Source organism: Sinohyriopsis cumingii, chromosome 16 (genome assembly GCF_028554795.1).
Source record: "Sinohyriopsis cumingii isolate HCF-2022 chromosome 16, ASM2855479v2, whole genome shotgun sequence".
Taxonomy (NCBI): domain Eukaryota; kingdom Metazoa; phylum Mollusca; class Bivalvia; order Unionida; family Unionidae; genus Sinohyriopsis; species Sinohyriopsis cumingii.
Genome location: NC_142976.1, coordinates 70775366 through 70799623, shown reverse-complemented (window position 1 = coordinate 70799623; position 24258 = coordinate 70775366). Strand labels below are relative to the sequence as shown.

The window sequence follows — 24258 nt, the reverse complement described above, 5'->3', positions numbered from 1 at the left end:
GTAACATATTAAATGTGCCATTAAAAACCAACCAAAATATCATCCTTTCCAACACCCATGACCAATGACCATAACCCTAATCTGTTACATATCAGGTATGTCCTACATCTATAAATGCAAGTATCATACCTCAACACTGTGACTGTAATAGCAATTTTCATACATTTTAACTCTGATCCCACCCACCCCACCCAAAAATCATAACCTTCCCACAAATACCTGGACTAAACAAAATGAATCAATATCAGCATAATGTCATCTGATTCTGTTTTTTTTCTTCTTCTTTTTGCTGTCTTTGTTCTTTAATTATCTATCTTTATGTAAGATGTTTAATATTGTTTTAAGCATACATATAAAATCTTTTTAATAGCTATAGTTTGATCAATTTCATCTCTGATAAGTGTGTATTAAAAATAAAATGCATATGACCTCCAGTCATTAAAAAGAAAAACCTATATGCCTATAATCCAGAGTTTAAAAACAACTAAAAAACAAAACCTCTGATTACATTAACTGTATCAATCAATAAACTGAGGCTGATCTGCTTCAACTTTATATAGGTTTATTTTTTCAATCTGATTACATTTCAACTTACTGGCAAGACAAGACCTCTCAAAGTAATTTCCCCTGTCAAAGCTGTGTCAGAGCGGACACATCGATTACTGAAGAGGGATACAAGGACAGTAGTTATGGTGATGCCAGCTGATGGCCCATCCTTTTCGACAGCTCCAGCTGGGAAGTGGATATGGACATCCAGATTCTCCAAGATGTCGTGTTTGAATCCAAGCTGGGGATGAAAAAAGGACATTATGCAAAAATTTGAAGAAAGAGTAAAATGCAGGTCATTTTTAGATATTATTTTCTTGACCACCATCACAGATCATTTTGCCACAACTGTATTACTGTTGCTTATTTTATCACAACAGTTGGACAGGTTTTTCCTCATCAATATAAATACTCTGCAATACAACTGAATCAAACCCACAAGAATTACTCTGCAAAACAATCCAATCAACTTCCTATCCAATAGAATTACTGTGCAAATACATCCAATCAACTTCCTAACCAACAGAATTACACCTCTCCCTTGATATCTCGCGCACAACGGGATCTACAAATTAAGACTGCACTATAAGTGAGGGCGCAAGTTACCAAGGGATCTCAAAAAATTGGAAAAAAATCACTTTGACATCGCGAAAACCACAGGGCCCCCATGGCAGCATTAGGGAATTCTAATTTTACAATCATGTCGATAATAATTTTTAATAACGCACTTTTTCTAATGAAGTTGTTCGTTATTTCTATTTAAATAACATTTATTTTCAAAATGTCCAACATGTGAAAGATCATTCCAACTGGTTTCAACAACCATCATGTGTATGCAGAAAGTTTGTGCATTATGTCACTGCTTTTTGTTTTCTTGATGAGTCTGGTTCTTGTAGTGGTTTCAAATACTATCCTGCCAAATTGGGTGTCCACAAAGCAAGGAATTAGACTAACTGTTGATACACCACCAGACAAGATTCCTTTTTTTTTATCAAAAACATTTAACATGGATTTCATGAGACAATCCATTGGAAGTAATAATGAAACTTATCATCCTTGAGGATATCTCTAAGTGCCAGTTCAAGAATTCTCTGAAACTTGCTTGCCCTCTATGGTCCGTATCTATGAAATCAAGCTCTTTATTTTACAATGTATTCATTTTGCTTGGTTGCCTTGCTATCTTTGATTACAGCTATGAAAGAGTTGGCTAATTTAAGGTAGTTTACGTTACATACATAGTAACATTTATAAGTGTTTGATTGATCAAATGAAGTGAGCTCACCCAACAGACGACTGGGGCCGCTTGATTTTAAGTTTGTAGTATTTTTGTGCCTTTTAACTTTTCTTTTATTCCACCTCCTTTATTTGATTCAAAAGACATAATTAATGTGATAATACAAACGAGGCCAGCTTTTAATTCAGTACAACAATACAACAAATACTTCTGCAAGTCAGTTATCAAAACAAGGTTGGCACTTAAATAGATTCTCAAAGAAATGCTTGTGGACATAGCTGTTACGGTAGATCGACACATTTTACATTTAATTACAAGAGGACACATTGCACTTATGATGATTACACTTAAAATTGTTTAACTTGTATTTATTTATTAAAGTACTGCCTCCACTTGGCGTAAGTGACATTTTCAATGATAGAAATTTCCTAACATATTGTTAATTGTGGTGTACTAGGAATGTCGTTTGGAAAGAAAATGTAAAAATTGTATGACCCATTTATCAATTTGACATTTTATAATACTGATTAAAATTCCCAGGTTCTATCTACCGTTTTCGATGATAAAACGAGCAATATTTCAAAGTTTCTATTACCAATTTTGATCGAGATTTTCTTAAAGTTCAACAAATAGGGATCAATTTTGAGGGTATTTTCTGGTTTAAAAAAAGGGATCCATGCCTGACTCCACTTTATAAGCTGGTTTGCGAGTTACAGAGGGAGTGGTGTACTGTGCAAATAAATCCAATCAGCTTCCTAACCAAAAGAATTAATGTGCAAATACATCCAATCAACTTCCTAACCAACAGAATTACTGTGCAAATACATCCAATCAACTTTCTAACCAATAGAGTCACTGTGAAAATAAATCTAATCAACAGTCTAACTAATGAACTACTGTGCAAATAAATCCAATCAACTTTCTAACAAATAAAATTACTGTGCAAATAAATCCAATCAACTGCCTCACCAATAGAATTACTGAGCAAATAAATCCAATCAACTCCCTAACCAACAGAAACTCAGCTATAAAATCTAATCAACTTCCTAACCAACTGAGTTACTGTGCAAATACAACCAAAAAACTCCCAAACTAATAGAATTACTGTGCAAATAAATCCAATCAACTTCCTAACCAATAGAATTACTGTGCAAATAAATCCTATCAACTTCCTACCCAAACGAATCACTGTGCAAATAAATCCAATCAACAGCCTAACTGAAGTACTGTGCAAATAAATCCAATCAACTCCCTAACCAACAGAAACTTAGCTATAAAATCTAATCAACTTCCTAACTGAGTTACTGTGCAAATACATCCAAAAAACTCCCAAACTAATAGAATTACTGTGCAAATAAATCCAATCAACTTCACCCAATAGAATCACTGTGCAAATAAATCCAATCAACTGCCTAACTATTGAATTACTTTGCAAATAAATCCAATCAACTTCCTAACCAACAGAAACACTCAGATATAAAATCTAATCAACTTCCTAACCAATAGAGTTACTGTGCAAATACATGCAATCAACTCTCAAACTAATAGAATTACTGTGCAAATACATGCAATCAACTCTCAAACTAATAGAATTACTGTGCAAATAAATCCAATCACCTTCCTAACCAACTGAAATAATCTGCAATAACTAAAATCAACTTCTTAACCAGCAGAAATTCTCTGCAATACATACAATCAATTTCTTAACCAAAATAAATACTTTTCTAAGTTTTAGGATAAAGGTTCATATTATTTAAAGACTCTGAAAATGGAAATTAATTAAGAAAAGCAACGATCAAATTATTTCATGTAAAAATTAATTTATATCTTTTGTTCTTCAAACTGCCATGAAATCTCTGTAATTTATTCTTGTGTATGAAAAAGACAAAATGTCTGACAATTAAGCTACATTTTTTGGGTACCTGTTTGCTATGGGCCCTGACCCAGTTCATAGCCAGGTTTGCAGACTCCTTCATGACATCTCCCAGCTGCCCTGTAAGTGCCAGGTTTCCCTCCCCTTTCATACTACTGGCCTCTACAAACAGAATCTCCCCACCCATAGGGGTCCAAGCTAGCCCAACTGCAACACCTGGCTGAGTGATTCGCTGGGATACCTCGCTCTCATACTGAGGTGCCTGCAGGAATGGAGTATAATCTTAAGTAAAAATCATCTTTTTAAGGTGGAACTAACTATGGAACTAATTTACTAACTTATTATGGTACCAAATAACCAGGCAATTTTCTGACTCACTGGCTAGCTGTGAATTCATTGATTATCGTAGGTGCAAGTTTTTCATGGTTTTGTGAAAATGATATTGCTGTGGGTACTTCAATTTGTGGACTGGAGAAGGTACTACTGTTTCCACAACAGGATTACTGTTCAATAGGTCCTTAAAGGCAATTTATAGCAATCACAAAATAAAAGAAAACCAAGAGCCAGCAAAATCAAAGAAAATTGCACAAAAATACATGCTTTTGATTAAATGAAAACATTATTGTGAAATACACGTTTAAGTTGTCAATTTTTTTGTGTGCAATGCATTACTTAACATACATGTATATTAAAAATCCATGAATTCAAGTACAGATCACATTATAAAATTCATGTATCAGTCACATCTACTTAGAAAACAAAAATAACACACACACATATATATATAAAATATGGTAGTACTCGTTTGATCTATATCCCATTGTCAACAAACATGTGTCACTAGACAATTCACTATAATGTTCACTGTTGTCAGTACTACAAGGCTTTAGTTGTTTACATGCTACATGTACTTAAAGTGGCCTAGATTTTGGTCAGCTATTCAAAAATATGGGGGGCCCCATGTGGCTGAGTGGTCTAAAGCGCTCTCCGATATGGATCACTGCCATCTCACCTCTGTCTGCGTGGGTTCGAGTCTCGGATTTGGCCTATGTGGGTATGTGAGAAAGCTTGCCAGTAGCTTCTCGTAGGTCGGTGGTTCTTTCCGGGGTTTTCCTAGGATCTTCCTCCACCATTCATACTGGCTGCCATGTATAGCCTATCGTGTGCTGATAAATGGTGTTAAACTCTACAACAACAACAACAAAAATATGAAAACATGTGAACAAATCAAAAAGTTTAACAAACATCTTTGTGAATGCCCCACCATCAATTAGTTGCAAACAAATTGCCAGATGGTATATTTTGTCACAATGACAATGTGTGACCTTGTAATTTGGGTGTGCTATTCATCGCTCTACAGGTTGTACATATTATTTTTGCATTTTCTCTAATTTTTGGGTGAATTTGTCACATGCTACAGACTTGTCTACTTAGAACATGTTTACAATGCCCTAACATGGAATGCATGTTTTCATTCATGGTTTAACACAACACTGCCTATTTTCAATTACTAAGCAAAGAATGCTATATTTGCGATTTCTTAACACAGTGAATTGTTAATTTTGTGCTTTTTCCCCTTTTTTTAAATTTCATTACAGTATATAGCATGTTGACCAGAGACATAAAATGCAAAAAATTTAAAACAAGGGTAGATGAACATCAGTCTTGTCTACTATGTACAAAACATACATCATCTCTTCCCTGCAGCATGTTTACTATGTAGTCAGAATGAGTCTGGACAGCAGTTTTACAGAAAGCAGCCAAAACGAAAAAAAGCCAAACAACCAAACTAAAATTGACAAAGTTAAAGTGGCAGTAGATCTCAACAAGGAGGAGGAGACTCCATTCTTCAGGCCGCTTTCCCAGTAGGCTAAAATTTGGGAGATCAATGACCCTCTGTTGGGAAGGTTATGTGATCTGGGGAATACAAATCTGTCTGGTAGAAAAACCACTCTGAAGCCTTCCATACTGAACACCTAGCTCTAGTTAAAAATCTAGCAGTCATTTTTCAGAAGTGTTTTTTTAAAGTGGACAAGAACGTATTCCATGCCACTTCAGAGCTGATTATAAACATTACTGCCACATTTACAATGCTAGATTTGTCTTCAATGGTTATTTTCCAACTTGTAGAAAAATCGGGCTAAGAACATGTCAATGAATCAATGGCTTGAATTGCTTGGTTCAATAATGGGGCAGCTGACTATTCTACGGCCAATGCACTGACTACCTCTACTAATTTTGACCTGATATAAAATGATGCATGTTTGCACTCAACATTGCTTAAGCCACATCATAACCTGCCATTACAGATGACCTTCTTTGGCTTGCCATCGTTCTTTGGGCGCAAACTTTAAGAAGTTCAGAAGCAGGCAACTCTGAAACTGCCCCTCCAACTTGCCACGCAACCCACATAGACCTTTAGGACTAATCTGACCCTTCCACAACTGATGTTGACCTACTAATCCCACTGCTTGCAGACGGTCTACTGGTTGGTGCCAACTACGTAATTCTAGACTTACTGAGGATGCTTGGCTAAGGTGATATGGTTGCTCACTGACAAATGGGCATTGAGGACTATACAAAATCTACAACCTCTGGGGTTTTATTCCATTCTTTTTCTTATCCAGAAGATAAATGGCAAGTTCAGCTGACCAATCATTGACCTGAGTTGCCTCAACCAATATATTATGTAACCAAATTTCAAAATGGATACAGCGATAATGATGAAATTCTCATGGGATGAGGATGACATCAGTCTTGATCTGACTATCCACCTCACATCAAGGAAATTTCTCTATTTTGTTGACTGTGACATGGTTTATAAGTTTCAAGTCCTACCTTTTGGCATACACATCAGCCCCTGGGCTTTTACCAGAGTCATGGATTACATCATCACCCTGTTCTGGTCAACTTCGTATATAAAATGATCTATGACTCTGAATCTAAGTTTTCTGTCAAGGAAAGTCTTTTTTTCATCCAGCCCAGTGTTTCACCCATCCAGATTACTAACCAACTTCAGTCTAGTACAGCTCCCTCATACTCGATGAATGAGAATTGTTTAACTTGTGGAGTTTGTTTCAAACAGGACTTGGATTTCAGTTTTTGCAACTCCTCAGATCATTCAATGTGGATTTGATCTTGCTTGGCCATCTTTTATATGCCACTTAGAGATGATCTTGCTGGCCCAGTGGCACCCCTTTTTAAGTCCACTCAATCAAAAAGTCATGATCACTCAAGAGGTACAATCATTCCTGTAACAGTGGCACAATTAAGGTTAGCTTGTGTCATGTATTCCTCTGTTGAAACCTCGAGCAGAAATGACAGTATTTGACACCAGTACATACAGTTAGGGTGTTCATCTCTTGCTGTATTTTGCTATGATCAGTGGCAAATTTATGTCAGAGGGTTTGGTCTCTTATATCAACCTTCTTAAAATAAATGCTGCTCTCAAAGTCTTCAGTTCTAGAAGGAACACTCTCAGAAAAAGCAGTCATAATTATGTTAGACATCACAGTAGTGGTGATCTAACTCCTCTAATGGGGGCAACAAATCACCCAACCTGAGCATTTTAATGTGGCAGTTTCTACATTGGTGCGACCATCTCCTTATCAACATACAAATCAGGCACATTTCTGGCAGACTTAATATCGTGGCTGAAAATCTATCTAGAAAAGTGTCAAAACATTCACCCAACGGTTTCTCCATCAATCAGTCTTTCTTCACATTTGTGCACTCTGGAGCTGTCTGATGTTCAATCTTTCTGTGACAAGGTGGAATCACCAGTTTTTCTTTGTCACACTTGGCTCCTGTTTCGACAGCCTTGTGAGAGAAAGAATTTTAATCGTCGATTGAGAGAATTTTGAAATGAAGAAGACCCTCCACTCTGAAAGCTTAAGAAGGAAGTGCCTTGCTTTCAGGGACTGGTGGCGAGTCAATAAGATCTCCCTTTTGAGTAGTTGGCCCCAATTACAATAAAGCTCATGTATATTTTCATAACCCCATGCATCACGGTGGCGGACTTAACTCCCTCCACTTTTACTCTGCATCAATGCTCAGTGATGGAGCAATAAAAAACTTATAAATCACTACTGCACTCGACCAACATGCCAATGGCATCTCCACTATGGAGCGGATGAATGGCATTACTGACATTTGAACAGACACTCAATGAAGACCATAACTGGAAAGACTAATATGTCATGAGTGATAAACAATCAAATACCATTTCAGTAATCAGTGACATTAATTATGGACAACAAAAATTAATTTTAAAGGTCTTGTATACCTCATTCATGTGATGACTTGATGAGAGGTCCACCAAGTTGAACTTCTCTTGAACAGTGCAAATTTATCCTACTGTGTGAACTTGAAAAGTAATCCAATGAGGTATGGATAATTAAATTCCAGGTAGCAGCAACTTCGGTTTTAAAATATTAACAATAAAAAAAGAAAACACTGAATTTACACTTACATGCAAACCATGTTTCTAGTCCAGCAGTAATGGCCCAGTTATGAGACTAAATATACATGTAAACAACTATCAAGTAGTTAAATTCTTAATGACATGTACTGTAAGGGACCAGTCATTTAATTTTATGGGGCTAAATAGTTATTTCCGACTGGAATTTTTTAATTATTTCATTCATCACAAGATAAGTTTGTTTCAAGAACCGTAATGTAAGAATGACAGTGTCCATTTTTATGCTACAAACCAGAATGAGGCAATAGCTTCCAAGCATCTACCCCACCCTTTTAGAAACTTAAATGGTCTTTCTCTAATAAAGACTTGGCTTCACCAGATGTTCAGCAGCAATGAAGGCCGTGACCATGTCAACATTGTTATAAAATGTTAGCATCAGAAGATGCCAATTTCAGTTTGGGAAGTTGCATTTATATCACATATATGACTTGGCACATTTTCACTTGATACATGTAGCTCAAATTATGGTCCAGTCATTAACAACAAAAGGTTTTACTGATTGACATGTGAAAATTCAATTAATGATGACCACCCACATGGAGAGACAGAGACATCATGCATGATTTACAATCAGATACCATTTCAAGAATCAAGTGATCTTAATTCCTATCAAATATATTGGGACAACAAAAAACAAAATAAAATTCTTGTATATTCTGTATATTTTGAGAAGGTTGATCAACTTCTTTAGCAATACGTTTACATTTTCATTTAATTCAAAGGAATATTAACTTATGCACTGACCTGATGAGAGGCACACCATATTGATCTTTTCTTGAACAAGTGTAAATTTATCTTGCTGTTTAAACAAGAATGTATCCTCTAGGTTTAGACAATTAAATTCCTGTTAAGAGCCAGTTTTTTATTGTTTTAAAAACAAGGGCATTTTTGAATTTATTAATTATGAAATGACACAGTCTCAAAGCTGAATATACATATTCAATTTTAACTACATGTGTACCGCAAGGCCAATTAATTTATGGGGCTAGATTGTTCCTTCCAACCAGGATATGTTTTTGCTTTTTCATTCATCACAAGATAAATTTGTTTCAAATAAGAAAAGGAATGGCATGGTGTCCTTTTTATAATATAAAATCTCCAGTCTAAATAACCCTTCTATAATCCTGTGATTGGATGTCAGAAGAAATAATATATTACTAAGAACTCATCTGGGCCAGATCTGGTTACCCCACCCCACCCTGCAAAGTAACATACCCACACACTAGTACAATCACTTCTCACTTGAAATTTGACCATTGTTTTATTCTTGTACACATTTAGTGGTATTATGCATACTTTGAGCAAACACACACAGACTTATACTCTGGTGCCCTTTCAAGAATAGTCAGTACCCTTTTGAAAGTTTGGAAACCTTTCCACCCACCCCACCCAACACTTGACCTTATCTGGAACTGCTCATGCATGGAGTAACTATCGGCACTTGTGCAATATTGTTTCACATCAGTCAAGTATTAATGTGACTTTTTTTGTAAAATGTTTGATGTCTATCACTCATTTTCATTCTTTTCATTGTAGAGAGTACAATATTACTGAATTTCATATGATATTTAACAAAATATAATGCACAAACTGCAGCAGAAATAAGGAAATGAAAGCATCTGAACATTCCAAAAACAAAATATTGAGAATTTTAAAAAAAGAAAAGATTCACTGTGCTCAATGTACTCAAAATATATACATTAGCGCTTTGTTAAGTTTTTGCTTCACTTTAACCCTTAAAGTGCTATATTGGTTTGCAGTACAAGATCCCTCAGTGCTGAAATGTTTGAGAAAAAAAAAAGAAGAAAACTACACAGTTTTTAAATTGCAGGTATTTAAACAAATATGCACAATAAATACACAAACCCTATATGAAAAATGATGGTGGATGTCTAAACTTTAAGATTAGCATCAAGGCACATGTGTGAATTTAACATATTTGCAGTTACAGGTGCAACTACAAGTAAAATGACAAGTTACGATTGAATTTGTTTTTAATAGAAAAGTTCAAAAAAATATTATATTCTTTAGTAGTTCAACCATGTACATGTTATGTCTGTCACAATGTTATCTCTAAATTGTGAAACTCACAGGTAAAGAAAAGGTAACAGTTTTGTAAACATCCACTCCATGAATGTTAGAGGTAAGTTTAGACCCCCAGAGTAATAAATGTTCATGAAAAATGTTCACTTGTTATTTATTCTAATATACTTGTATTATCTCATGTCAAAATGAGAGCCTAGAGTCACTTCAGCAAATGCTTCATTTTTTCAATCATTGGGTGGATCTTGTGTAAAGGGTCACCTTGACTGTTCTCGTTGTCTGCCAGGTGTAAATTGCCTAGAATAGCTAGAAATCTTTCCCCACTCACGTTTTTGCTTATGTATGGGGTTGATATCACATCATCAGTAGCCCAGTAGGAATCGAGATCAGATTTATGTACCAAACCCATTGCTATAATCAATGAGAAAAAGAGTTTTAGCTGCTCAGGTGTGACAGGTTGCCATTTCTTCATGCGATTGTTCTCCTTCAAGTCTGCCCTATGAACTATCTGATCTGCATAATGATTTATTTGATCTACCTGGTACTATCAGATGCAATAACTAGTCATCAAAAAGAAGTCTTAAATAGTCCATAGGTTCATTATTTGCCATCTTGACATTTAAGTTTGAAGTACCAGTGAATTGGGGGGTTGACAGGCATGCCATATTTTCTTGTCCAGCCAGCATGTACATCAGACTCCAGTTCCACGTCAATTCCAGGCTCAAAATCACTTATAGTTTTTCCATCAACACTTCACCAGTTCCAATAACTTCATCCTCCTCAAATCCTTCAAAATCATTGTCATCTACACTATCAGAAATCAGGATTCATTGCAAAAAATCACCATCGTATTCAGTGTCAGCCATTTTAATGTTTTCCAGGTACCACGTGCTCAAAAGCGAGTATTTGTTAAACTTCTTTCCTAAATGCATAGTAAAGTACAATGGAATGCTTGTTCTGGGCTCTATAAACCAATCAAATATAGTTTTACAAGCAGTTATGGCAAGCTGAAGTAATAGGATGTGTACATTGCTGCTTACCTGGAAAATGACTTAAGTCATGACAAGCACTACGAGACCTCGACCGACAGTGCAACTATTGTCACAACTAGCATTTAAAGGGTTAGGTAGAGGATTCCGTAATATGCAGTAGTAAGAACTGAACCAATCTGAGTTAAATGTAGAGACCAAACATGGTATTATTACTAATGATAGGTCTTTCGGTTACATAAAGTCATTACATTATGTCGCCTCTCTCCATAAACTTTTAAAGAGCATGCCTGCAGGAGTCATAATTCAAGCCGATTTGATAGAGACAATGTCCACTCCGCAGAAGTCATCTGTGATGACCCTGTGAGAAAGTGTGGTGTCAGAGCATTTCTCTGCGAGCTGCAGTTGCAACTCCATCCATACACGGAGAGATGGTGGAGGTTTTATTCTTAATCCTCTTTCTCCCCACCCACCGCGATGCATGGAGTTCTGAAAATACATGTGAGCTGTACTGCAACATCAAAAGCTACTGCTCCATGACATCTTTAATACCTCTGAGCCAATCTTGATATGAATCAACCAGAAACACTAATTAAAAAATGAAATCTATCCTGGGTTTCAACCTTGGATAATTCAGATAAATTTGAGCCTGCACTTTGATGAAGCTACTATCCTGTAAACATATATCCTAATCATATATCAATATACTGGTAAATTGCAATACAAAATGCCTGATACAGTATATTGCAATACAATTATGGAAATACTGGTACACCAGATTTTTTCTTTAACTACACCATACCATCCGGAACTAACTTTCAGCACACTGCTGTATTCCATTAGGCTTAGCATTGTAACCAACATGGCAGCTTCTAAACACGAGTTCATAAAGAACCCAAGAGTAAATAGTTTTATTCAGAGTAATTTTTCACTAAAAAGTGAGTTTGGCACCAATACACTTGACAAACGGTTGCTGTGTGTAAGATGTGCACAACCAAAATCAAACACGCAGGTGGAACGACAAACCTGCTAAGTCCATTAGTCAAATGAACAAGTCCTATAGATATGCTAGTTGCACAGACTAAATACAAATCTTCATCACAAACAGCCACAGCTATTACTCATGCCGTTGCCAGTTTTATTATTCATGACTGGCGCCCAAACACTGTTGTGTCAAAAAAAGAGATTCTTAAACATGGAATAGGTGCTTGGTCTGTGATTTGCTGTACCATCTAGACAAGTTTTCTGAGAAAAATATCCCAAATATGTATTTAAGTCAAAGAGGACATAAAATCACAATTCCCTTGCATCTAAAGTTGCTTTAACAACTGGTAGTTCTTAGTCTCAGGGTTTGAGCCAAACAAAAGTTTGGAGTGATTGATATTACTAATTTACTATCTTATTCATTCGTTTTTCAAATCAAAGCAAGACATTTGTCAGTATGAAAATCAGGATTACGTGCATTTTTTCTCTTATTTTTGTTCCCTGTCATCATAATACTGCAGTATATGAACCTTTAAATGATTTTAGTTTCTTGACTAAATGAGATTTCTGATCAAACAAAATAATACTTCAATGTTTCTGCAAATTTTTGTTTCCTGATCATAGACATGTAACACAATACAAACATGCCATATTGCAATATACTGCAATATGTTTTTATCTTGCAATACTCGCCCTTTAATACTTCCAAATAGCATTTACAGGGTTTTATACCCAAAATTTGGTTACCATCAGGTGGCATAGACAGTCGTCATACACTCACTCTCTTCCATAGACACACAGAGAGCAGCGGTCATGCAGTACTTGAAGTGCACTAAGTGAAGTTGTGGATATGTAACACTTTCTCCTTGTGAAAGCTGGGAAGCTGGATATCACCCCTCAAGCCCTATCTTTGTGGCTGAAGTGAGTTATATGCTCTGTGTAATCTGAGGTATCAGATCTGAGTCGCCTCGTGAAGATTTCAGCTCATGAAATCAAGAGTGATCTCTGCGAGCCTTGCAATCAACATTTCAGTCTGAGACATAACAAAAGCTGGAACACCGAATAAACCTTCTTCTGTTTTTATCACAGAGATTTAGCCTTACAGAGACAAACTTTGATTTTGGTTGGTTTGGAGGCAGCATCCCAAATGACCACCAGACCCAATTAAAAGTCATCACTGCCTATTAGCTTCACTGGATTCACCTGGGAAAATATGCTGATAAGATTTCAATAATCATCTTTTCAGCTAGATATGGTGTCAATGATCAAGTCACCCAAGGCAGTGTTGCTTGTCAGATTACGAGAACAGGCTATCATTCACATGGGGAATTGAGCTGTTATTCATAAGAATGATATATGAGGTTTAGGTTGGATACTCAGCATTTTCTCCTCCTATTACCTATTCTCCTAATATTAATGTGATCAAGGAACATATTTGAAGAAGAAAGCAAATTATTTAGTAAATTATGTTTCTCCATGAATACTTAACCGATCACGCATTAAAAACCTCCCAACCATTCTACCATGCAAGCACTTCATTACTATATCGCTCACCTTAAAAAATAGCAACACCTGGTGGTGGCAAGAGGAAGTAATGGGCAAGAGTTATTGCCCTTTATGAGATTGAATATATGACTTGTTTTCTTTTTAGCAGGCTGGATTTATGAGGTACAAGGTTTATATCCCCTTAAAGTTAATTTGATCAGGTGGAAAAACATAATTTACTTCAAAATTTGCATTCTAATACAAAGTGGCTGGAAAGACGCTTTAAGACAATAACAACTTGACTGTACAATTTCTCATCATATAGGTAATTCTATTTCATAAAATAAAATTTGACATCTACCCCAAGTATATCCTGCAATGCTGCCTCATCAATGACAATAGGCATCTCAGGTGGGTGGGCCAGAGTCGAGGCATCCTGGGACATATCTTCAGGGAGGCTATCATTCACCACTTTCTTCTTTTCTGATGAGTCTTTCTTGAATTTTGTGGTATTTTCGGCCACTCTGACGGCCACTGCTCGACAAACTGCAGCCAATTTCCTATCTAGATTCCTGACTCCAGCCTCTCTTGTGTAGTTGGCAGCTGGAAATGTGGCAATTTTACAGTGAATGAACCCATACTACAATCATCACTTTTATCTAGTTCTTTGATTATAAGCATTGATGTATCCAGAACCCTATAAATGGTACAGAATTTTACCTACTCAAAGTACAGTTGTTGATTTACATACAAGTAATCTCCCAAGAAATTTAGCTACATTGAATGTTTCAAAACTTTCAAATCCCCTCTCTAGACATGCAAACCAAAAACTCTAAGGTAGATAAAAACTGAAAAATTATCAAATAAATGTGAAATAATTCATGATAGCATGAAATTTTAATCAGGTCAACTATTGCTTACAACAATACACCTGTAACAATAAATACTTGTACATTACAATGATGGTATGACAACTCAAAACTTCAAACTGGCATACTCTACCAACCTGTATTTGTGAAGCACTAGATTTACATAATCTTTGAAATTGATACACATATATAAAGGTTTTCTGCCTGATTTTAGTTAACATAATATATGCAATAACAAGAGTTTAACGATGGCCACAGTGGTAGTAATACTAGAATAGGCACCATCTTCATTTAGGACCAACTAAACACCAGAAGTCCTCTGGTAAAAATCCCCATGTCAATCAGGAGAGTCTGCAGTAACAAGATTTTAAAGATGGCCACTGTGGTAGTCATACTGGATATCACAATAAGCACTATTTTTATTTAGGACCAAGTAGACGTAAAAAGGAAGTCTTCTGGTGAAAACTCCATGGTCAAGATGACCTTCCTTCATGAGGAGTAGCAAGAACAAGATTCTGATGTGGCCATACTAGACATGAAATTGGATCCATTTTTCATTCTGAGCAATTAGACACAAGTCTTTTAGTGAAGGCTCATGTGGAAATGATCATTCATTAGGAGATGTAGTGAGAGCAAGATTTTCAAGATGGCCACTGTGGTGGTCATGCTGGATGTCTAAGTGTCAACATCTTCATTTGGGACCAACCAGACCATGGGATGAATGTGTGTGCAGTTTCATAGCACTCCTCCAAGTAGTTTAGGATGAGAAGCAAACACAAAAGTGTCCTTATGGATAGATGAACAACAGACAGCATCAAATAAGGTCTTCTGGTGGCAAACAGTATAGGCCTCCATTTCCCTCTCTTGTCAAATAGATTAAGTTATGTAATTATTATAAGTAAATGCTAACTCTACTTGTTTATAAAGAATCAATGATACAAATGTGTCATATTTATACAAGCATGTAAGTGATATCATTGTTTATTTGTTACTAAGACCTAAGTGTGTGTGAGTGTGATTTAAATTTGTAACATAGCTTTAAAACAATTTCAGTCATATTGCAGTGTGGCATTTTATAGTGATGTCTAGCACTTGGGCATCATGCTGAAGACATTTAGCATGATGTCCCATCCAGTCACTGTATCCCGACACTAGGCGAATCTGTCCTAACACTAACCTCTTAACACTGAGCGTCTAACAAGGCAGCTGTTAGTGCAATTTTTATAAGTCTTTGGTATGACTTAGCTGGGGTTCGAACCCATGACCTCCCATATCCAAGGTGGACGCTCTTACAAACGACTAGGCCACCAGAGTGGTCTGCTAAGAACTACCCACAGCAGAGTAAAACAGGTGACATGTTTACACGGGTTATAAAAAATAAATGTAAAAGCCAATCCAATGACAATACCAACTGCAGAAGTTCTAGCTGGTGACACTTTTAAGTTGGAAACATACAGCTAGTCAAGAGAGTTACAACATTAGTCAAGACAGCTACAATGTGTTTTCTATTACTTTTGAAACGGGTAAAATTTGTAAAACAATGTTATGTCAGGCATCTAGCTAACTTCAACGACAAGGTATGACAGTATGAAGCTTAAGTAGTCATGGGGAATCCATGTACAAAGGAAGATTCTAGACTAATTGTTTTGTTTGTTTTGTAATGTCTAAGATTTTATTGCTACAGGAACACCACAAATGAGTTTTCATCAATCATGCTAGTAAGATTTCCAAAAAAGTAGGCCATCTACATATAGAAAGCAACTAGTGTTGGTCCAAATGTAAAGATCAAGTATTAGTTCATCAAGAACCAATCAATAATTAACTTTAATTACTTGGCGGTATTATTTATATATTGAATAGAAAATGTGAATTGTGCATACTTGGAAATGTTTGTCCATGTCCTTGAATTCATGGAATGATCAGTTATCTTATAAGCTCTCCAGATGTATAGTACTGGTAACTGACAATCAATTAATAAACAATTACAAAGTAAACTGACAATCAATTAACATACAATTACCAAGTAAACTGACAATCAATTAATGTACAATTACCAAGTAAACTGACAATCAATTATTGTACAAATACAAAGTAAACTGACAATCAATTATTGTACAAATACGAAGTAAACTGACAAGCAATTAATGTACAAATACGAAGTAAACTGACAATCAATTGATGTACAAATACGAAGTAAACTGACAAGCAATTAATGTACAAATACGAAGTAAACTTACAAGTAATTAATGTACAAATATGAAGTAAACTGACAAGTAATTAATGTACAGATATGAAGTAAACTGACAATCAATTAATGTACAAATACGAAGTAAACTGACAAGTAATTAATGTACAAATACAAAGTAAACTGACAATCAATTGATGTACAAATACGAAGTAGTCATTCATTGGTAGAATAAACAAGTTCAGTTGTGATGCAGTCAAAACATTAAAACTCAAGGTACCAAAGAAACACTTTCAACAATGAAATCGTTAATGATTGATAGCTGATTTTAAAAATGACAATCAAACGAATTATCAATTATTTTGATTAAACACCACATCACTATCATCAACTGAAGTCTACAAAATATTTGAAAGAAATTAAACCTACCAATCATTCGGATGGTTTCTGCAGGTATCTGTATCTGTTCTGCTGTTAAACCATGATTCTTCAGTTGTTTTGGAATCAAATGACTCGAGGCAATGTTTACTTTTTCCTCCTGGGTGTAGCCCGGAATATGAATGACTTCCATTCTGTCCAGTAAGGCAGGAGGAATGGAAGCCATATTATTGGCTGTGGCAATGAACACCACCTGTGACAGGTCAAATGGAATATTCAGGTAGCTTACAACATTGTCAAGGACAAAACACAACCTAGAAAATAAAAATATCTTTGCCAAGGTAAACCTATTAATTTAACCAGTTTATTATAAAACTGGTATTCAAAATGAATATATACAGTTTTTATGTTTAAAAGTTTTTTGTCGCATTTATAGTGTCCAAGAAATGCACAATTTTGTTAGCATGAGTACCTTCATTTTTTTAAAAAAAAGACAGCTTTCAATATGGCTAAGGAATGAATTCACAGGCTGCATGTAGCTTTATGGGCCAAGTAAAATTTAGAATGCTTTATTTTTGTTAAAGATATAGCTTCCAATATGGCTATGGACTGATTTCTTAGGCTGCATGGAGCTACATGGAATGGGCCAAGTACAATTTAGAATGTTTTATTAGCACTGGCACAAAGGATACTGATCCACAAATGTGTGATTCTGTTCTGGATCCAGTACTTCTAACAGAGCTGCTGCTGGGTCTCCATGGAGACTCTTTCCCTGTAATAAAAACAGCATTCACAATAACAAATGAGCAAGTCTGAAAGGTCAATTAGAGTCCAATGAACAAGTCTGCTAAGTCCATTAGTCAAATGAACAAGTCTTATAGGTGAATCACAGTCAACTGAACAAGTCTGATAGATGAATTACAATCCGACAAGCAATCAGATCTACTAGGTCCAAAAAAGTCCAATGAATAAGTCAGATAAGTCAAATGAACAAGTCTAATAAGTCAATAATAGTCAAATGAACAAGTGAACAAGTCTGAGATATCAATTACAGTCAAATGAACAAGTCTGACAGGTAAAATGGTCAAATGAATAGGTATGATAGGTCAATTACAGTCAAATGAACAAGTCAGATAGGTCAATTACAGTCAAATGAACAAGTCTAATAGGTCAATTACAGTCAAATGAACAAGTCAGACAGGTCAATTACAGTCAAATGAACAAGTATGTAGGTCAATTACAGTCATAATTGTAAAAGTATGCAAAATACAATCTTGAAACAATGGGGTAAAGGTTGTCAGAATGATAAATGACACATATTAATGGATACAATTATATTCATTGTAAATCTAATAAATTATTGGACACTGTTTAGTTAATATTAAATGCTGAAAATTCATGTAGATTTTTTTAACTGTGGGACTGCAACAAAAATCCAAGTTCCCAGACTCAATGAACTATGAATCTGATAGGATATTCTGCTGTATATTTGATGACTTTATTTCTATCAAATCTGCTTTAATAAGCACTAATAATATCAGGTATGACACCAACCAGAGACAATTATGAGATATTTGAGAGGAAACACAAAACTTAATTAAGTTACAAAAGCTCAAAATAAGACAACCTGAAGTCGTGAACAGGTCACCATTCTTTGTATTTCAGCTAAGTCTCAGTGCCTTAAATGTAATCACGTTGGTTATTTTCCAAATACAAAAATTGTTCCAGTTCTATATTAAGGCAAAAGTAGCCTTACAACTAATAAAACTGGTCTGCTGTCATATTTTTGGTATGCAAAGGTTTGCCTGATGGTACAGGTGTCAAACAAACTGGAGCAAATATTGGGATCCTAATAATTCAGAAAAAGAAAACTATGTAGTCATTTTATTACTTGAGATACATGCTGACGAAACATACCAATTTATCCACTTCATCTAGCAGGAAGACTGGGTTTCTCACTCCAACTGTTTTTAGCCCCTGTATAATTCTGCCAGGCATGGATCCAATATACGTCCTCCTGTGACCCCTGATGTCTGACTGATCACATACACCTCCCAGGGAAATCCTGAAGCATATGTGATTTTCATCAGTATAGTCTGGTGAGAAATAGACCCTGTAATTTACTGCACTTATCTGTCCAGATAACTGAATGGTTCAGACAACTGATATTCAAATAACAAAAACTGTATAACAAAATATCTGAACTATAGATAAAAAGATGAACTAAAGCTTTTATCTCTTAACCCTTTACCTTATAGAGCAAAGTTACCAAGTGCAGCACGCCATAAATAGAACACCTGTTATCTATTCGACTTCATACGCATAGGCCTGCCTGTTAACTGTTAAGCAATGTAGTGTATGTTACGTTTAACAGCAATTTTAACCATTTTACATTTTTGGTACACATCTATTATGTGTGGAAAAATTTAAGAGTAAAATCAGATTGCTATAACTGTGCAATTATTTTTCACGAAAGAATTTTTTATATGCTTTAAAACCTTGAGAGAACTCAGTGAGACTGTGTGACCATCAAGACCCGGCATTCTAAGAATTTTTCAGAGCAAAAGAAAAAACTCCAACTTTTTGGACACCATTTTTTTATTTATCAGGTTTTGAGGAATTGTATAATTCCTCTCCATGACTGCTAAAGCTGTACCGATGTCACTTCTTGCCGATTATGCCGATACCACGTATAGCCGATTATTTAAATTGCTGATACCGATTACGAGACAGATTATTTCATTATTATTTGTTTTATAACAATGACTGGTTCAGAAACATAAACCTATTAGTCTAATGCAAGCAGGTATTTTGCCGTGTGAGTTATAACAAGGTTGTTTAGGCGGCAAGTGAGGTTGAACTTCTATACAAAAACAAACAGAAACCGGATAAGAAGTACATAGCTATTTATAGAAAACAATGATCACACAAACATAAAACTTGAAAAACTTTAAAACTAACACTGATAAAACGTATGGTTTGCCAATTCAAGATATAAATGACTGAAAATGTATTAAGCTAGTCTTTTAACTTACATTCAGTAATGCAGGTCACCATTACTAGATTTCAATAAATGACTAACAAATGTTAATAACGATAGCCCAATAATAATTAAAATGAATAATACACATGCTTTAAGACTAAAGTTAGATGTCACTGTACGCTGGCTGCAGCTAATACTGAAAGCCTAGTTGAGGCAGGTTGTATTTAAGCAAAAGTAACATTTCTCCCTTCTCGCCAAGTAACGATCCACGAGAATAAAAAAAATCTGGTCTGCACCACTAGACAACTGCTCGCCTGGAATGCTAATCTGGCCAAGCAGCGGAACTGAAACCTGTGAGTATTCCACCAGCCATACATGTCTTCTTCTCATGGCAACAGAGGGCTGGCCAGATACAATTCAAGCATCACGTCAACGGCATCATCCATGTGGGTTGTTTCGTTGATGGTATGGACATGTTTGTTACAGGCAACAAAAAACAAATCCTAGAGACGTGATGGTCCAGTGGGATTTATTTCAGTTTTAGTTTTTCATTTTTTGGTTGGGGGTTCCTCCTGCTTATCAACTGACGCAAGTATCATGCATTCTGTTCTAAGCCTTTCTTTGGATCTGGTCACAAGTAATTCTTTGCTGAATAGGCGGCGTTAGAATTGTGGATCGAAGATGGTGGCCAAGACAAGCTTCTTGTTCCTGGCAATGTAATCAAAGTGCGTGTTCAGTGATGTCAACATATCACGGCGCATTGTCTGAATACCTTGACTCACTTCATGCTCTCGAGCCAGCAACATTTGGAGCATTTTCAGCATAGGAAGAATGATGGATACTGATGTTTGGCTATCACTTACTTCCTTTGTAATGTCCACAAATGGGCCTAACGTGTCCACAATATTGCTAATCAAGACCCACTGTTGGGCTGTAAGGCTAGGCAGGTTATAGACAGTAGCGTAAGCCCTCAAGACATGTTTTTCTTCACATAATGAAACCAACATATTGTATGTAGAATTCTAGCATGTCTGGGCATCCTGGACAAGTTTCTTATGGGCAATGCCAAATTTTTCCTGCTGCTCTTTGAGCTGCTGTTGTACCAGGATGGAGTGCTGGAACCTGCTGACTATGGATCGCGAGATCGCCAAAACATTTTTGACAGCTCATCACGTCAGAATGCCATAACTGACATCGAGCTGCAGCGCATGTGCAAAACAGCTGATACTGTTAATTTCAGCCAGATGCATTGCTTTAGCCACATTTGCACCTCTGTCACGCAGAAGAACACGGATTTGAGTTTTGGGACTGTTGTATTCCTCGCATAATTTTTCCAGTTTGCTAACCAAATATTCTCCTGCGTGTGATTCATCGAGAGGCATTGCTGCTAAAATCACCTGTTTCCGCTGAAAGTCTTCTGTCAGCCAGTGTGCCATAAGACTCAACAAGGCTATGCCAATGGACAGGTCTGACCACACATCATAGGTCAAACTAAGGTCAGATTGGGCAGAAACTAAATAACGCACCTTGCTTTGTATAGCCTTAAGCATGCCAGGTATCAAAGATGTGGAAAAGTACTTCCAACTTGGAATTTTATAGTGCGGTTCTGCCTTGGCCAATAGACGTCGAAATCCAATGTCTTCAACAACTGAAAATGGTTACACATCTACTACCATGAACTTAGCAATAGCTTTGTGCCAACTAATAGCCCTTGTGTCGTCAAATGCAAATGGCTGCTTCAGGTCCAGCATGGCATCAATAGTCAGAGTATGAAGAGTTGCTGCAGCTGCTGAGGTTAACTGCACAGCATCATTTTCTTTTTTATCTGCCAGAAACAGGCCATGTTTGACGATGTGCTTGCAGCGCAAGTGCTGGACAAGATTTGATGTCACATAGTCTTTAAAATCCTTTCCAACTCTGGAAACGCATGCTTTGCAAAGTGTGCAATTTGCTTTGGACTCGTTGACTGCATTTATTTATGCATAGGCTTGGTAGTATACTTAATAGTGTACAATCGCTAGTCAATATTTATAATCCAAATGACTCATGCTCTTGAAAAAAAACAATGTTTTAAATCAAGTAAGTTAGTACTAAGTTGTCCACGTGGCAGGATGCATGCATGCACCACGCTGCAAGTCGCGTGCTTAAGCAGCTCAGCAGCTAGGGTATCCAGAGTTATCATCGCTGGTGCTGGGATGCCAATATCAATGCTGCATAATATTTGTATGTCAGCGTTCAGCTGCTTCAGCGTACGAACACTATTCGTTAATATTTAGCACTGCAGGACTAGCTAAATAACAGATTAACTATAGTAAGTCATAGTTTTGTAGTTGGAAATTTCGCTAGCTATCTCATCTGCCTAGGTATCTGCTAATGTGTATGCTGGAAGTTCAACTGTGACACAAGGCCTCATTGACTGGTTGGCTGCTATGACTGGGATGAGTGCATGAATAGTATTGATAATTTGTTGTGAGCAGACAATCAGCGGTAGTTTTCAGCAAGTGTGTTAAAAAGTATTTCCTTTGAAGAATACACTGTCTTTCAATTAACCCCCAAATCAAATGTTTATCCCTTAATTTCCACTATTTAATTCTGATTTAAAATCAAGATGAATGTTATGAATGAATTTATATTTTGGAAATTTATTTACATCGGCACCAATTATTTCTGCTGATACCGATTATACTGATTGTTCTAATAACTGACCTGACTATGAGTATGGCCAATTAATGGGTACAGCTTTAATGACTACTCAATTTCAGTGTTGTAAAAGTACTTTAAAAATTGTGAGCACAAGCATGATTTTCAGGCTTGACAACATTTTGGAACATAGAACAGGGTCTTTTGTCTGGAGTCAGCGCATTATTATATGAGTGAGAAAAAGGTTCATAATTTTACAGAAGCTACCTGTGAAACTCCCTGCCTAGTGTCTGTGCTATGGATTTTCCAATGCTGGTTTTACCAACTCCTGGGGGTCCAATGAAGCAAAGAATGGGTCCTTTGAGGGAATTTTTCAGCTGTCTAACTGCCAGGTACTCCACCACCCTCTTTTTCACCTTCTCCAGTCCATAATGATCAGCATCAAGGTATTTTCTGTGAGAAGAACAAGGGCTACAAAAATATTCTCTGACAAGTAACATAGAGATGGCAAATTTCTGTGTCACTGGCATAACAATGTTACAGAAAAGAGCAAAGTAAAGCTAGGGGATCGAACACAGAACATCTTCCACCAAGCCTGGCTTACACAAATACCTATGGAATAATAGGGCGCAATGGTACAGACTAATTGAATTCATGAGCAAGTGACTTTATATACTTTAGTCAATAAAGTCCTTACCTTGAGATTCATAAGATTTAGGCTTGCAATCAATGAGTGAACTTTACATACTATACATATGTTTGCAGCATTCCCAATATTAAAATTCATTTTAACAGTTCAAGAACTACCTTACAATTTTCTGAAATTATAATTCCCATTAAATTTAAATGTTTACTCATAATCTTGACAGAACAAAATCTGTTATCTTTTTATCAGGTAAATGAATGGAAATTTCAGTAAGAAGTTTAATTTATAACAGTCAATTGTAAGCACATAAATAAATGTACAAGAATGCCCCTTTTTGCAAACCATATTGGATAAAAATGGTACATTCTTAGTATAATTTAGCATTTCATTCCATATAGCAATACAAAATCTTACAAAGAAAAGCCTAATACCAATCAGTCATAATACCTAGCAAAAAATTACCCACACTGACTTGCAAAAATGGCTGATTTGGACAGTAATTTTTGCATCTTTCCCGTTTTTCCACCAAGAACAAGTATACTCATTTTTACACTTCTATGCTGACTGTTTAAGCATTTTAAGAGGCTTACTGTCCCTTCAGCATCAACATATTTTTGCTCTTTCAATGCCATTTCTAGACAATGCTGTAAGCATCCAATTGATCATTCAGGCATCTTGCATGAAAAATATGAGCTTTGTGAAGTGTAAGAGGTACTACTGTAAAAGTCAGAGTAATTCCTTGACAAATTCCATTCAATCTAATGAGACCCAGTTCAAACAGTTTCAAGATTTTACCACAATAATCGTATTTTCATAGTTTTTGCAATTATTTTGTAAGCCTGTAATTTAAAGTTCATTTCAGTTATGACTTATATTCAAATCATAAGAAATGACAGGTACGTAAATCATGCTTAAAACCAGAG

General features: G+C 36.0%; 1 protein-coding gene across 1 annotated transcript in view; it reads right to left on the bottom strand.

Annotated features, from left to right (window-relative positions):
• LOC149780746 (lon protease homolog 2, peroxisomal-like) overlaps positions 1-24258 on the bottom strand; it is a 51610-nt gene that overhangs the window by 9550 nt on the left and 17802 nt on the right. The window contains exons 9-15 of the mRNA XM_089937808.1: positions 22957-23142; positions 18984-19131; positions 17759-17838; positions 17118-17350; positions 13996-14237; positions 3703-3915; positions 596-787 (exon numbers count right to left, since the gene is read on the bottom strand). Of these exons, the coding sequence (XP_089793934.1) occupies positions 596-787; positions 3703-3915; positions 13996-14237; positions 17118-17350; positions 17759-17838; positions 18984-19131; positions 22957-23142 (1294 nt within the window). The remainder of the gene's footprint in view (positions 1-595; positions 788-3702; positions 3916-13995; positions 14238-17117; positions 17351-17758; positions 17839-18983; positions 19132-22956; positions 23143-24258) is intronic.